The sequence below is a fragment of the Ceratotherium simum genome, chromosome 31, assembly GCF_057802395.1.
Source record: "Ceratotherium simum simum isolate JZ-2026a chromosome 31, ASM5780239v1, whole genome shotgun sequence".
Classification (NCBI taxonomy): Eukaryota; Metazoa; Chordata; class Mammalia; order Perissodactyla; family Rhinocerotidae; genus Ceratotherium; species Ceratotherium simum.
In genome coordinates, this window is record NC_141930.1 from 9,028,855 (window position 1) to 9,046,325 (window position 17,471).

General features: G+C 34.1%; 1 protein-coding gene across 3 annotated transcripts in view; it reads right to left on the minus strand.

Annotated features, from left to right (window-relative positions):
• Nucleotides 1-17,471, minus strand: part of ZC2HC1A (zinc finger C2HC-type containing 1A) — a 49,680-nt gene continuing 32,209 nt past the window's right edge. The window contains exons 8-10 of one of the 3 annotated variants that reach the window (XM_087420406.1): nucleotides 14,618-14,734; nucleotides 11,152-11,259; nucleotides 1-2,543 (exon numbers count right to left, since the gene is read on the minus strand). In XM_087420406.1, coding sequence (XP_087276532.1) covers nucleotides 2,378-2,543; nucleotides 11,152-11,259; nucleotides 14,618-14,734 — 391 coding nt within the window. In that variant the 3' untranslated portion in view covers nucleotides 1-2,377. Of the gene's footprint in view, nucleotides 2,544-5,538; nucleotides 6,259-11,151; nucleotides 11,260-14,617; nucleotides 14,735-17,471 lie in introns of those variants that run through there. The other 2 variants (XM_004427134.3, XM_087420405.1) reach the window with 2 other exon arrangements.

Below are 17,471 nucleotides of genomic sequence, written 5' to 3' on the forward strand. Positions count from 1 at the left end.
TAGCGTTTTTTTGCTTCATGTCTTTATTGAATAGGTTCAAAATGAAGATATTATTTGTAATAAAAAAACAGAGTGAACAAGAGACAACAGCAGCCATAATAATCTTACTTTTTTAAGCTAATAACTTTCAGAATAATATATAAGCAATTTTTACATTTTAATTTAAGCTTACAATCTTTTTTTTAATTCTACAACACTGGCAAATACTTGTGAAAATAAATAAAAATAAAATAAATGATGCATCGAACTAGGAAAATTTCTTAAAAACCAAGCTATTGCACAACAAATCAACATGAGAATACTATATGCAAGTAATACAGAAATGTATTTAAATACATTGTCACAACATGTTTCATAATTCATAAATATATTTCACCTACTGTTTATAATAATCTCTGGGTTCTGGAATTGAATGACTTCTTACCAACTCGTTTTCTATGTAGTACATTATAACATTTATTTGCTACTGTGAAATGCAGTGAGAAACAAACATGTGCCACTTTTTAATTTAAGCTCATTTATCTATCCCTTCCCGGGGCAGACAAAAATTATGTGGTCTTAAAAAAATACTTGAAAGAAAATAGTGCTCAGTTCTAAATAAAACAAAATTTTAAAGTTCTGCATATAATTTATAACAATTAGGACAGAAGAACATAAATTACTGAAACAGAAATCTAATATTATTCTCCTAAATTTATTACAGCTTATTCTAATTGATGGACTGTTTTTTTGACCATGATGACTAAATAAAGACAACCAGAAAAAAAGATTAATAAAAATTCAGGAAAGAAACTATAAGGTAAGTAAAATGACAATTCCTATTACCACTAAGTTTGTTTCCCCTGCCTCAACAAAAACAAAAAAACCCCAAAAAACTAATGAATAAAATTATAAAGTATAAGCATAAATAAATTTCAGAGAAAATTATGACACCAATTCCTACACTGATCCTTACAGTGGATCAGAATCATAAGAAACTAGAAATTGCCTATAAAAGATTTGCTTGTACCTTTACAATACAATCAAAAGCTCTGTTAGGTTTGATTCAACAGAAATGACTACTGACTTACTGAATATGGCTGCACCAGCAAAGACAGATTTCTACTACTAAATACCATGTTACACTGAAAGTGACAATGATTAAAAGCTGTATTCTAGTCAAAGTTAGAGTATAATTAAATTTTTGTGAATGTTTAATTACATAATAAGTCAGCTATGCATTAAAGCAATGCATTTTCAGTGGCTTTTTATTGTGATGTGAATGGTGTTTCATCATTAAACATAAAAGAAAACGTGAGTAGGAAAACTTAGATATTCTTTTAACCTACTCATAACTACATCTAACTACAAGGGACTAAAATGCAAATACTTTTTACCTGCATGCCCTGCACTAATGATTAATTACCAAAGTTATTATTTATTAGGTGATGTGGTTTGTATTAAAATAATTTCTTCTAAATTCAGATAGAAATAAACATGAAAGATTTTGCAAGGAATTTTGAGCATCTTATACTAATAATTACATTTTCGAACTGCAAAAAACAAAACTACTCTTTAGACGTGAGGTTATGGAAAAAGAAAGAAAAAAAGTGAAATTTGGAGACACAATTGGAAGTAGAAAGAATATATGTTCAACCAATACACACAGAAGTAAAAAAATCATTCAGTTATAACTAGACTAAGAAACATCTGTATTTTCAGCCGTGTGTTTCTGAAAAGAAAACTGCATAATTACATTTTCAAAGAATGAGTAAAGATTTTTAAATTACATAATTAATAATACACCAAGTAAAGGGCAACATAAACCTTAGGGTTTTTTTCTGTCTTTTTTTTGATATGAATAAAATTCTTTGTGGGAGAGCTCTACAAGAAAATGACCTCACATAACTAATTGTAACTAAAAATATTCTCTTCAATTCCAAAATTCCGAGCATCCCATCCTATTATGGTACTATCTGAAAATAGGCACCAATAATAAAAATGTTTATTCTGATTTTTTGCTCAAAGGAATGATCATCCTAAACCTTTGAGGGCTAAGCAGCAGCGTTTGCGAGTCTGTGGAAGCATACTTATTGTGCTTTAACAACAACAACAAATACCTAAGTTAGTGATTCCACTTGAAATTATTTTCTGACAGATTAAGTGAATATTTCCTTGAATGGCACAGTTTGGGGTATCAGGTATTTATTATATACAGTATATGTACACATATATATATACACACACATTACAGACCCAAAAGATTATGCTCCAAAAATTGCTGAAAAACGTATTTTGAACAATTTTAGCAGAAAAGAACTAGAGGAAGCGCTCTAGCTGGCCAAGCAGCAATAGTCATAAAACTCTGGACTCAGCTCTTTTTTTGGGGGGATTTTGTTCACAGAACCATTCTTCGAACGCCACATTCACAGCAGAACTTTGCCCATTCTACAGGGTATTTAGTCCCACACTCGTGGCAGAATTTTGGTAAGTGTCCAGATGAGTTTCCTTCAATGCCTTTAATGTTTCCGCCATTAAGTGAAGATATATAGTCTCCATCCGGCCTGAGGAAGTACAGAAAAGAAATGGAAACACAAAGTTCACATAACCCTTGGGAAACAGGACATAATATTAAGTATAACTAAAAGCTTCCTTAATCTCATTTTTAATATTCTTCCAGTTCAGATAAAAAAAACAATCTCTTTTAGGAAATACTGAAATTCTAAATGTTGTCTTTGGCATTCTATTTGCCCCTGTTAGGAGAATTCTCCATGAGCACATGCAGCCGCGCCTTCCATCAGCTCTATGTACTTGGCATTTACTACAACGGCAACAGGAGGAAAATTTATAGTGTCCTTTCTGCAAAACCATCTATGAAGAGAGAACTGGAACCCAGCACTGAGGAAGACGGAGATGTTCCGGTTCCCAGGTCTCCCTCATTGGTCACAAGGACTGTAGGTTGAGACTCCTAGTACTTCTTTCATTATTTATTTTAATCGCATTATTAAATTATATTAAATTATTGTGATGCAATAAATGCTCAACAAGCCCTTATACATGCCCTGGCAGAGTGGGCCTTATTAACAACATAGCAACGAAAGTAAAATAGATGTCAGAAGAACTACATACTATAACAACAGTTTTAGAGCAAAATGCTTGAGATTATAAAGGTTTCATCAGAAAAGCCAATCATTGAGGAAATTCAGCTTCTACTGATGAAACACTAATTAACTAGAAGAACAGACATTTGATTCCCATAAGAACATCTTTACATTTCCTCCTGGCATGTGTTCTTCCGAGAACATGATATTTACTTTAAAGTTACCATAAAGAGAATTCAATTGCTGGTGTCATATAAGCATGATGCCATTGAAAAAAATTTTTCTTTTATCTCTAGAGGTAGCCATTGGAGAATTCTAGGTGCTCCCCAGTCTAGATGCTTCTTTCCTGCAGGCAGTTTAAGAGTGATAAAGAATCACTGGACTTTCTGATAAAACCCACTGGGGATCTAAAAGTTATGCTGATGAAAATAAGAGCATATGTCAGTATTTTACAGGCCTGGAAGGTTCTTTCTCCTTTCAGTCCCACTAGAGACAGGCTGTAGAATTACTAGGATCTCCAGCATCAAGAAGCATACCCACTTAGATATTGAGAGCAAATTTATAGCTATCAGAATAATCTTTTCAAACCACAAAGAATATAATGAATTAGAAGACATAACCCCAATCAAGGAAGAATGTCATGGGAAAATAAGCCAATTTTATTGTCAATGAAATGTATAAGAATTACTTTAAAAGAAAAGATCATTTCAACACTGCATATGGCAATTTAAGGAAATCAACACTCATACCAACATTAATAAGTATTCATAAAATATCAAAACTTCAACTTAACTAGATACTGCCAGATTTCTCTATATAGTGGTTGGCAAATTTATACTCCCACTGGCAGCATATGAGGGTTCTCAATGTCACAGGTTTTTAACACAATTTGCACTTTCAAGAGTTTTTCATTTTTGCTTATCTGATGGGAATAAAATGGTATCCTACTGCAAATATACAAACTCCTGACTGCTTGTCAGGCTGAACACCTTGTCACACTTTTTTGCCATTTGGATTTCTACTATTGTGAACTGCCTATTCCCCACCCTTCTCCATCCCCCCACCAAAACCCACCCATTTTTCTACTGCGTGCCTTCATTTTTAAAATTTTCTTTGTCGAAATTTCCCAGATATCCTGGATAAAAGTCCTGGAATTTTTTAGTTTATATATATAGTGTATCCTCTTCCAATCTGGCACGCTGTTTCACTTTATCCCTGGAGTCTTTTGAAGCACTAGGTTTTCATTGTATTACGATCAAATACATCAATCAGTCTCTTGCTGTACAACTCGTATTTGCTAAATTACTTAAGAAATTCTTTCCTCAGATGATAATGAGACTTCTCTATTTTATTCTGAAGTCTTTATAGCTTTCCAGTCCCCATTTAGGTCTTTAATTTACTTGTAGCTTATTTTTTTTATACGTGATATAAGGTAAGTAGAAAATTTTTCTCAACATGGATATCCAACAGTCCCACCACTCCCCACTCCCCAGATCTGCATTGCTACCTCTGAAATTTCCAGTTATTTGTGGGACTGGGTTCTTTTTTTAACCACTGCATTCTGATCCACTGTTCTATTTGTCTATCCTTGAATCAGTATCGGACTGTCTTCCCTACTATAGCCTCATAAATCATTCATGCATCATTTTTTAGCCTGGCTAATTTTAGGCTTTTGTTCTTCATTTACATTTTGAAAACAACTTGTCAAGATTCATGAATTTTATTTGAAAATTGCACTGAATTTTTACATTGATTTAGGAGAGAACAGATAGCTTTACGAGATAGCTTTATGATGTTGAATTTTCTATTATATGAAGAAGGTATATTTTTCCATTTAGGTTTTCTTTAATATCTTTGAAGTTTTGTAATTTTCTCCATCAAAATTACAGTTTTTGCTTAGATTTTAAACTGATTCCTATGTACCTTGAATTTGTGTTTGTGTATGGGTATTTCTAAAAAAAATGTTGCTGATAAAAAGACTGTAATAATTTTCAGTATACTGATATCAAATCCAGCAAATTTACTAAAAGACTTCATTATTATTTATTCATTCGTTTGTCTTTTTTGGGTGTTCTACATATAATCACATAATAACAATATTGTGTCTTTATTTCTATGTCTTGTAATTTTAGTTTTTTTTTCTTGTTTTACTATACTAGCTAGATATTCTATTAAAACAGAAATGATTATAGCTGACATTCTTGTGTTATTTCTGCTTTTAAAGAAAATGCTTCTTACATGTCACCATTAAATATGAAGACTGATGTAGGGTTCTAGTAAATACATTTTGTTGATTTAATAACATTCCCTTCTATTCCTAATTTTCTAAGAACTTTTTTAAAAATCAAGAATAGGTGGTGAATCTTACTGAATATCTTTTATATACATAAATATATAAAATATATAAATGTGTGTGTATATATATTAAAATGACCAATATATTTTAATCCTTTAATCTGTTGATGTGATAAATTATATTAATAGACTTCCTAACATTAAATCAATCTTATTTTCTGGGATAAATCTGAAGTGTCATGACTTTCATGTTTGTGGATTCAATTCGCTAAAATTCTTGGATATTTTTACTTGTATTTTCAAGTTTATAAGTACAACTGATTACAATTTTACATTCTTTTATCAGTCTGGGTATTAAGGTTTTACGAAACATTTAAAAGAAGTTGAGGAATGTTGTTTTTCACTTCCCTCCCCTGGAATATTTTGGTAGAATTTATCATGTAAAACAATCATGAGCCCATTCTGTGTGTGTGTGCACGTGTGTGCATGCGTGCACGTGTGTGATGAGGAGGCAGGGGTAGTTTGTTATTTACTGATTCGATTTCTTTAATAACTATAAGCCTATATAGTTTTCTAGTTCATTTGAAATCAGTTTTCATAAGTCACATTTTTCTAGGAAATTGTGAATTTCACCTAAGTTACTGACATAAAATACTTATAATTTTAAATCTCTGCTGCATCTGTAGTTACATCCCTCTTTTCATTCTGAATATTATTTGTACCTTCCCTCCTTTTTGTTGATCAATCTTGAGAGAAGTTTGCTTTATCATTTTAAATGAACCAAATTTTTCACTTTGTTTATCCTCTTCACGTATTACTCACTCATTCCCATTAAAAAAACATTTACTGAGATCCTGGTTTACGTCAAGTACTCCTCTTGAGCCTGGAGACAGAGCAGTAACAAAACAGATAAAAATTCCTGCGCTTAGGGAGCTCACAGTTTTGCAGAGAAGACAAGACACAGCGTAGATAACATCTACAGCAGGTCACAGGCTAAACAATAAAGCACAGCGGGACACAGAGCATGGGGCAGCGTGCGAGGGTCCAGAGCCATGAGGACTGAGGACCGGGATGAAAGAAGAGTCTGGAGCGTGTTGTGACAGCTAAGTAAATTAGAACACAGGGCCTAACAAATTCAACCTGCCCCGGGCCGGCCCAGTGGCGCAAGTGGTTAAGTGCACACGGTCTGCTGCGGCGGCCCGGGGTTTGCCGGTTCAGATCCCGGGCACGCACCGATGCACCGCTTGGCAGGCCATGCTCTGGCGGTGTCCCATACAAAGTGGAGGAGGATGTTAGCCCAGGGCCAGTCTTACTCAGCAAAAAAGAGGAGCATTGGCAGATGTTAGCACAGGGCTAATCTTCCTCACACACACAAAAAAATTTCAACCTGCTGACAGTACTGATGGGAATCTGAGTTAACTGAAGGTGAAGTCTCACCCCGAGTTCTGAAGCTCCCTCTCCACTCCTGTCAACAACGATGCAGAAGCCAGGACCCCAATGGTCTCATCAGGATCTCAAGCAGCTGCCAAGCACCACCCCGGAGGGAGCTCCTACTTGACCACCAGTTGTTTCCTTAATGTTCTCTATTATCATCTTTTTATTTCATTAGTTTGTTTTATCTTTATTATTTCATACAGTCAGTATTAGCTGAGATTTATTTAAGTAATTACCAATTTCTTTGTTCACCATTCCTCCTTGCAAAGTTCCTCCACTGGTCACTTTCCTTTTTCCTAAAGTACAGTCTTTGGATGTTCCTTTAGTCATGGTCTATAGACAGTAAATTTTCTCAATTTTTTTTGTCTGAAAATAACTATTTCATTCTCATTCTTGGAATGATAATTTAGCTCAGCGGTTCACAAAGTGACGTCCTCAATCTGGCAGCATCAGCATCTTCTGAGAACTTACTATAAATGCTGAATCTTATGCCCCACTTCAGATCTACTGCATCAGAAATCCTGGGCTGGGGCCAACAAGCTGTGTTATAATTAGCGCTCCAAGCGATTCTGATGCACTTTCAGGTTTGAGGACCACTGGCTTAGTTGGTACACAAGCAAAGGTCAGCAGTGACTCCCCTCAGCACTCTGACCGTGCCGATTCCATCGTCTTTGGGCCCCAAGTGCTGCAGGCGAGCTGTGTACTATCTGGGTAATCCTCACGTTGTCTAAGTCATGTCATTTTCTGTCTGGCTGCTTTTAAGATCTTCTCATTGTCTGTCTTCTCAAGTTGCATCACAATGCATCTTCATGTTGTTTGCATTTTATTTATCCTGCTTGGGATTGTTGTTCTTTGATTCTGAGAACTCACGTTTTTCATTAATCCTGGAATATTCTCAGTTATTAACTCTTCGAATGATGTCTCTCATTCACTCTATTTTGTTCTTTTGACCTCTGATTCAATAAATCTTAGACCTTATTTTACCACCCATGATTTTTAATCTCTTTCACATCTTTCATCTCTCTTGGGACTACATTCTGGATAATGCCTTTAAATCTACCCTCTAGTTAACTTCTCTCTTCTTCAGCTCTGTCTAATCTACAATTTAAACCATCCCTTGGGATTTTGGGTTTTTTCCTTATATTAAGTTCTGTTTGGTTCTTTTGTAAAGATGCTCTAATCTTTTTGTGATAGAATATTGTCATTGTTAATGATTCCAATTCTCTCTTCCTATTTCTTTAAATACTTTAAACAGACATTTTATAAGCAATGTCTGATGATTTCAGTATCTTAAGTAATGGGCACTGGGGTTTGTTTTATGCTAACGCTCACTCACTCACTCATGATTGCTTGTTTCTTTGTATAGTTTGGAATTTCCACGTGTCTTTTGGAATTCAGAATTGCAAGCTCATGTTTGCTCACCTGAGAGAATCAGGAAGCCTGGGTTAAGAGTATTTCACACCAGAGACGATTTGCTTTTGCTTTTACAGGCTCCAAGGGAGCTACTAAACCAAGACTATCCAAGTTATTTTTCCAGTTAAGAATTTCTTAGAATAATGCAGATATTGTACTTTCAAACCTTAAACTCATGTGAAGGTGAGCCTATAGTTATGAATTACTAGGGGAACTCTTGCATTCCTCTGAGCCATGGCTGAGACAAACAAGTTTCCTTGGGGTCTCCTAGTCCTGGTTGGTGGAATTTTTTTTTCCTAACCCATCCTTTCACTGAGAGATAACCCTTTGAGTATTGTGAGAAAAGGGCTAACAGAACTCTTTCTCCTTTCCTGTGGACACATTTGACATTGGGATAAGTTCCTAGCTCTGTTTAATGAAAACCTAATAAAGGTGGAACGCCAGCTGTGTTTCCAGGCAATAGTGCTTATACGTAGTCCACTGAAACTGGACATACCCCTCAGGACAACCTGGAGGCTATGTTTACGGGACTGTTATGAGAGATATTGGTTCCCTGTGGGTACACAGAATTTCTAATTATAAACCGTTCCTACACCCACCTATGAGATTCTGTTCTCTTCACCTAAGCTGTCACCTGGAAGGCCAAAGACTAGGCTCAGGACTGCGGCAGGGGCTTCCACGAAAGAGAAACACCTGATGCTGCCCTGCTGTTGTTCCATATTTCCTGTAAATAACTCCAATGCCAAACGTAACATATTGTCACGTGAGTATCTCTAGCTGAGCCTAAGATGGCCCCTTGGAGGGCATTTCAAGAGTCCTGGCTTAGAGCAAGAGGCACAGGAGGAGGGAAGAGAAAGTTGACTTTCTAACCCTCCACTTTGTACAAGCCCAAAAAATCAACTCCTCTCTCCCACAAAGAAATTAAAACCCAAGCCTCTAAGTAGTGAAGATCAGTCAAAATCTTAAATGTAGCTGCAGTGTCAGGATTAATTTACCAATTTGACCTCTAGTTTCCTTTATATTTTTGTCCTGTTTCTCTAACTTTTCTGAGAGCTAAGCTATACACTCAAAAGGATATTTGTTCCATTTTATCCAGCATTTCTAGGTGTTTTTGGACCTAGGAAACGTCCAGGAAATCTAGTCTATTATACTTCAGAAAAAGAAGTCTCTAACATTTTTTCATCTACTATGGTTATAATTATTTCTATCTGGAATGGGGGGATAGGATAGTAAGGGTAAGTTAGGTGAGCAAGGGGCTTCCCATCACATATCAACCATCTAAAGAGAAAGAAGGAAAACCAAAGAAGAACCCAAATTTGTTTTTTAATGTGAGTTTTGCCCCTGCCTGTTCACACTTCTTTTGTCTACCTCTTTGGAAAGACAAGATGATCTTTTCATTCAAGTATACGTATTTATTAAATTCTCCATTCTATAAGAGAATGTTAATACTATATTCAGCCTTGATTCAAAACACATGCCTCCAGACATAAACAACACAGTACAACCACACTCCAGGACTTCGAGAAACACATGCTCACTTTTTTGATATTTAACACGTATCAAAACCTCAGCTGAGACAAACAGTATTTACTAAAGAATCTAGCTAGAAAGATAGCAATTCCTCTATTCCTCTATGGTTCTCAGCCTTTGTTATATGTAAGCAACACTTAAAACTTCTTAAATGGCAGATGCCCAGATCCCACTCTCCAAACCAAAGAAATCAAAATCTCAGGGACAGACCTGGACATGTTCATTTTTAGAAAGCTCCACGGGCGCTTCTGATGGCAACCAGGATTGAGAGCTAATATCTTAGATACTTGAAAATCTATCCTTGGATTACATCTGAATAACAGATAGCTGTATACGTTATACACATACAACACAAGCAGACAATACACGTACTTACACATAACATACACACACCCCACAACTGTTTTTTGTGGATCATAGGACGTCATGTTATAGGCCTGCATTGAGGGCATCTTAAGAAAACACCCTATGAGATTCATCCCCATATTTACGGTAGGGATGTTAATTAAAAAGTTATCCATTGAATTATTCAGTGCCTCTTTATGAGAATTCACAGGAGAACTTTTGGGGCCTCAGGACTCGTTGTGCTTTCACAGAGAAACTGATTTATTTTTCCTTTTTAGACAACATGAATTATGTAATTAACTGCTCCTATCTTCCCCTATACTCTGGCTGCTACAAGTCTAGACCCCAACTTGTGGCTCCTGGCTAGCCTATATACAGGGTCTCATGACACATATTTTGTGGACTAACTTCATTCCTTTTTTTCATTGTATCTTTTAATTCTCATTTTCCCTTTTTCTATTCTTCTTTCATTTTTAAAAATATTGTATGTCACTGTACGTTATGGATTTATCTATCTTGTCTTAAAACTTTCCAGAATAAGTTGGGATACATATAAAAAGTAAATATATATAACTGAGATGATTTCATTATATGCTTAAAAACAGTGAATGTACAAGTCATGCAAATACTGTGACAGATTAGAAAGGGAAGTACATGGATAATCACAACCTTAGCAGGGAGTTTAAATGTATTAAAATGCTGCTGAAAATTATAATAGCAGTGGTTTAAAGGGTGTATTATTCAACACTTGGAGGTAAAAATAACTATGTTGCAGTTAAAAGAAAGACACAAAAAACACAAATGAAACCAGTGGAACTGAACAAATTGTCTTTGAGCATTTATAACAATAATTATAACTACAAGGTATAGGAAAATATTATTTATGTACAAACTATTTCTTTAGTGTACAACTTAAAAGCCAGATTAAATCATATAGCAAAGAAAGTATCAGATTTTCTATAAATAGCCTGATATATATTTTTGTATATGGTGCTTGGAAAACTACATATACTCATTTTTATTTTGGTTATTAGAATATCAGAGTTAAACATACCTGGCTATGTAGCTATCAGTATATGTTTTTCTTTTGCTCATAAGCACACCTGAGGCAGGATTTCGTGCCAAACTGGGTGGTGTGGTATTTCGAGGTTTGATGTTAGCTCTAGAAGACAGAAAGAGATGGCATAATGAAAAACTATTGACTAGTAAGCATTTATTTCTCAAGTTGCTTATCTGCATAATTAGAAAAATAATTAGAAGCTGTGGAGAGGTAAATTCAAAAGATTAACATCAAATAATTATTTTAAATCTGAAAACAATAGTAGTTAATACTAAGGATAAACCAAAGCATTTTGCATTCACTAACAGTATCCTGATGGTACATAAAATCAATTAAAATATATATATATATATATATGCTTTATATGAAATTTATAAGTTAATCATTCTGAAAGGCTTCGAGTTTTTTAAAGTTTAAAATCTATAGTTCCCTCCAAATAGACGTGTTTTATTAAATGCCTACAAGTAACTGTTAAATAATATGTTTAACACCTGAGATGTGGTTAAAAAAATAGCTAACCACTTTAAGAAGATAATATTCAATATATGACAGTCTGTTCTTGGAAACAGCAACTAAAATAAATAGGTTAATATGATTTTCCCTTTAAAGATTTAATTTCACCAACTACACAGCCTGAGCTATCTGGTATCAGTAGAGAAGGAGCTCTGGTTTGATCATCACTGAATTCCCTTTCTGAAACTTGAGGAATCAAAGAAAGCTTAGAGGGCTATATGATGGTATAACGGTAGAAGCATAGGCTTTGGGATTCAGATGAATCTGGATTCAAATCCCAACTGCTACTGATCAAGTTTGTTATAGCGATCAACCTGCTGAGCCCAAATTCCCTCATTTATAAAACGTGACCATCACTTATCTTATAGGCAGTTATGAGACATAAATTGCAATTTATACAAACATTTAGCATAGTTGATGATGATGATACTATTATTACTACTATGGCTATTGCTACTACTACAAGTTAACATTTACATAATGGTGCTTACTACATTTGGTATAGCTACATTTCTAATTGCTTTCACATATAAACTTATTTAATCCTCATAATAATCCTATGAAGTAGGTAGAATTAATAACTCCATTTTATAAATGAGGCAACAGAGATAGTAACTCACCAAGGTGACACGGCCAGCATGTTGCTGAACCAGGGGCCAGATGTTTAATCAAATTTTAGTTCCCTCCCCCCAGAGATTTAGTCAAATCTGTTCATTTCAGAGATAAGCAATGTTATGTTGTACAAACAAGCAGAATACTTTTTAAAATTCCTTTAGATTGGAAGTTCTTAAACTTTGGCTAAAATTCTTCCTCCTCTACTAGTACAGCAAAACTGGAGAGAGTCTCCTAATATTTTAGATAGCTACCTCCAAAATACATGGAGGTAATAACAACATCTACTATTTTTCAATAAATACACTACATGTCAAATACAATGCTAGGTACTATACATACTTCACTGCTTCCTCTTCACAGAATCTCAGAAGGTATTATTCCCATTTTAAAGTTGAAGAAACTCATATTCAGAGAGAATAAGTAAGTTGCAAAGCTATTATGTGGCCAGAGTACTTGAACTTGAATTTAGGTGGGTTGTATTACAATTCTTATATTCAAATATGCAATGCTGTCATTCAAAGAGGGGCTGCTTTGAACAGTTACTTTAAATTATTTCTAAGCTTCGACGAGTGAAGAACCACCTTGGTGCATAGACGGGTTACCCTGGACCTCTTCAAACGGCCATGAAGTGTCCATCCATGAGGTGTATTTTGAAGGTGTATCTACGCTACTTTATATGGCCCCTCGAGGGATGTTGCAGAACTGCGACAGTGCCTTTTTAGAAATACGTTCTCTAAAAAATCACTGCCAAAAAATGGCAGTTCCTCCAGTGAGAGTCATAAGAACAGGAAGGACACTCTTTTTTTTGGTTCTGGAACAAATTTTCTTAGAAATCCTATCACCTTCATATAATATGTACATGAGATATGCAGACAATACAAACACAGCTTATCACATATTTTTAGTAATGTCTTCTAAGACATGGAATTTGAATATCAAAAACCACTCTTAAGAGATTGAAAAGAACTGTCTTGATTGGTACTTAAAACATGTTGCCCTAGGGGCCATCCTGGTGGCGTAGTGGGTTAAGTGTGTGGGTTAAGTGTGCGGGCTCCGCTTCACAGGCCTGGGATTCGCAGGTTTAGATCCCAGGAGCGGACCTACCCACCGCTTACCAAGCCATGCTGCAGCAGGCGTCCCACATATAAAGTAAAGGAAGAATGGGCAGAGATGTTAGCCCAGGGCCAATCTTCCTCAGCAAAATGAGGAGGATTGGCAACAGATGCTAGCTCAGGGCTAATCTTCCTCACCAAAAAAAAAAAAACCCAAAAAACCCCACACATATTGCCCTAGTTTCACATGGCCAAGACATTTTTCTTCCTGGTTAGAATCGGAATAACCTACTCTTATTCTGTATCTGCTTGCTATAGTACAAGCAATAATAAAAGAAAATTTAATTTTGGAATTAAATTTAATCTACACTTAATCTACCTTACTGCTAGTCAATGTTTCTCTGAGATCTGCTTCAGAGAGTACAGACAGCAGTAGTAGCACAAAAAAAAATGGCTCAGGGCCCAAATTCTTCCTTTTAGGATTTATCACTAACTACTCAAAAATCACACATGGCTGCTGCTAATACCTTCACGACTTCTTCCAACTTTATGTTACTGTAAATCTAGTTACATTTATTATTACTTTTCATACATGGTAAAAGAACGTTCCAGTAGGCCTTGGTTTAAAAATTAGCTAAGGGAACTGTGTTTAACAATATATTTTTCAACTTTAATAAGTAATTTGTTAGACCCTAATTTCATCATTTTCAAACCAGAAGGCTAGACTTGGTATGGGGGCCCAAACTAGTACGCCTTGAAGACTTACGTGGAGGAGTTCCAAAGTGACTGCCATTGCCACACGTGCCTCTCTTCTCAGTTTGCTAAGGCAGTAACAAATGTCTGAATGTTTTCTAAGATCCTTTTTCCTGCCTTTTTATAATAATTCATCATCTGCTTAACTAAAAGGTAATCCAGCAATATTAAATAATACATGTGGCATAATATTCCCTCTACTCTTCTTTTCAAAAATATTACTACTAAAGAAAAAGCTTCATGAAAAAAACAATTACTGAAGGTGACTATTTCAACCCTTTAAAAATTAAAATTGAACAGAATAAAATGTATACTCTAAAAAAAGCCATTATTTGGGACGACAGAAATGTTCACCAAAAATCAAAGTGTTTTAAGTCCTAGAAGATTATCTAGCACTTCTTGGATTAAAAATGATTTAAATAACATTTTTTAAGTATAGGAATATACAAGTTTATAGTATTCAATTATAGAAAGCCTTTAAGGAAATATCTGAAAAAGATTAACCAAACTAAGTTACAAGTACTTACTTGGAAATGGGTAATAACTCATGTCTTTTGGTGGCACTGTCTGATTGTGTATCACTGTCATACAACCTTTGCACATGTCTTCCAGTTCGAAGTGGAGGGCCTAACTTGTCCATCTTACTATTAAAATATATAAAGGTGTACCCATAAGGAGATTGCTACTATTTGTTTCTTTATATAAAATTTTTTTTTAAAAAGACATTATTCTGGTTCATCAGAAATCCACCCCACAAGCTGTTAATTATCTGACTGCCAATGTAAGACAACTAACATCAAAAAGAATCCTCACACAGTTTATACAATGTCCATTATTAGATATGAAAATTAGGCCACTCTGCCAGTTCTGATGAATGCACAAAAAAATGCCACATTTATATGCAGCAGGGCAATGGAATCAATGAGGAAACTTAAGGTAACAACTGTTTCAAAAAAAATTCATGAAGCTAGAAGTGAACTTAAGTCATTATTCTAATAAATAAGACAGATCTGATGCCTGTTGTTAACGAAGCTCACAAATAATCTCACTTTTTCCCTTCCCTGAATTCACAGAACCTTTCTCTTTTCTTCTTTATAATTTCCCTTGCATTTAAAAATTCCAAATATAAAATAAGGAATCAAATAAATAATATATTTATATCTTTACCCAAACTGACTTTCTAACAAAGAATGACTATTTGTGAAATTCATCCAAAGAAAAGTAAAACATGATCTTATGTGAAAAAACATGGATGGCAATTCTGAAAAATCACATATAAAAATGTTAAAGGGCCATGCCATCTGAGGCTTTCTATTTTTTTTTTCACTTACAAAAGTATAAAGGATCTCCATCTAGAGGATAATAGAAGAACTGCTGGTTTGTAGATATTTCATGGTTTTACATGAACCAAATAACTGAATCATATATACTATCACCAACCAATATCCATTGATAGCAGGGAAAATTAAATTAGGACATCAGGAGAACTATCTTAAAAAAACTACTGAACAACACAGCACTGCTTGTTCACTTTAAAAGTCCAATCTTTAAGGGATGCTTGTTTGCTTGTTCATTCTTCCCCTTACTCATTGACTACAAATCCTGAGCACCTACTATGTGTCAGGCACTGTGCTACATTCTGGGGAAAGAGAGACTTGATGCTTGTTCTTATGAAGTTCAGCGTCTAAAAAGAATCTGTTCATTTCTCTAGATTATAAAGGTCTCTAATGAGGGACACATTTTATCTATTTTTATGTTCTTTCAGTATCCTCTACACAGCAGGAATTTTGTTGTAATATTTGATATTAATATTTTACAGATGGTTTACATTAAATTTAAAACATTTTAAGATTTTTTAAAAATGCTTTCATTAAATATATATATTAAGCATAATTTCTAAAATGTTTGAGATTAAATCTGATTTTTTTTTTTTAATTTGTGAAAGATTACTGGAAAATTCAACTATCTGGAATTTTAATTAACAAATCAGATTTTCCTTTGAATCATTTAAGAATTATCAAAACATCACTGTTCCAAACAGTGGTTATCTTAACAAAAAGTATCTGTGGATTTGGAATAAGAAATAAAAGATCTTATTTTTTTTCTCAGAAAAAAAGTTACTAAAATTTAAATTTAGAAAATTTTAAACTACATTTTTAAAACAGATTCCTCTAACAGGATAAGAACCACTCAAATCCTACATAAGATACAAAAAAGTTCAAATTCAGAAAGGAAATGTGTAAAATCTAATAAAAATCTAAAGGTAACTGTCTAATGGAAATATTACATATATTCCATATGAGAGGACTGCCAGTATTTTCAGATTTTTAAAACCTAATTGAAAGGCAGCTTCCAACAGTGATTTAATGTACCATATACCTGTGTTATAAAATTCACCTCAATTCATCCATCTACCTAGATACAAGTGTATCCATATATCTATAAATACACACACATATATTGTTACTTAGGCTAAATGTTAATAAAAGTTATTATTAAGCTAAAATCACTTAAATTTATGTCCCTCTACAATTTGCTACTGTTATAATACATATATCATATATATATTATATACTATATGTAGCATATAGTATATAATACATATAATAGTATGTATACTATATACTGTTTTATATATATTTATATATATATATGTAGAAAATCTTGACTACATATATATTTTTAAATCCCATGCAATAATAGTCAATGTAGGGGTAATTACATAAATTTAAAAATTATTAGTTTATGAAAGAACTTTCAAATATTTAAATCTTTCCCTCCACTACTCAGATCATAAGATGTAACAGACCATTTCTCATGTACCATCTTCATATTTAATTTATTGAATATCAACATTTCCTTGCTCAAGTCTCCTTTTCTATCAAACCCTTTATTTCTGTGCCTCAACCTCCGGTAGCACTAAAGATAAGTCAAAGCAGTAACAAGATGAAGGGAAACTGGGAAAGAAACTGAAATCTTTGCAAAAGTGATGATGTATTTTGAAAAGGAACTCAAAGGCTTCAATCCAACTGATTGCTTTTTGGTTGAAGTTTCTTCTCTATGTCTTTCTTGGTCTTCCAAAGCATCAGTTAAGGAAGTGAATAAAATGACTATAGGAACCAGGAAGCCTATGTCTATTACATGTTTTACCCTGACATCTGGGGCATTAGATGTTCCAAGTTACATCGTCTACATATGGGGTTACTTTGAGAATTAATATATGTTGGGAAAGTACAATGAGAAATCCACTTCATGTATTTTTTAATTAATCACAAAGTTTGAGGAATATAATTTCAATCTGATAGTACTCCACTATGGAATTATCACTATCAATGTTTTTAGAGTGTATCTATGCTATTTTTCTCGTAAAGGCTCCAATTC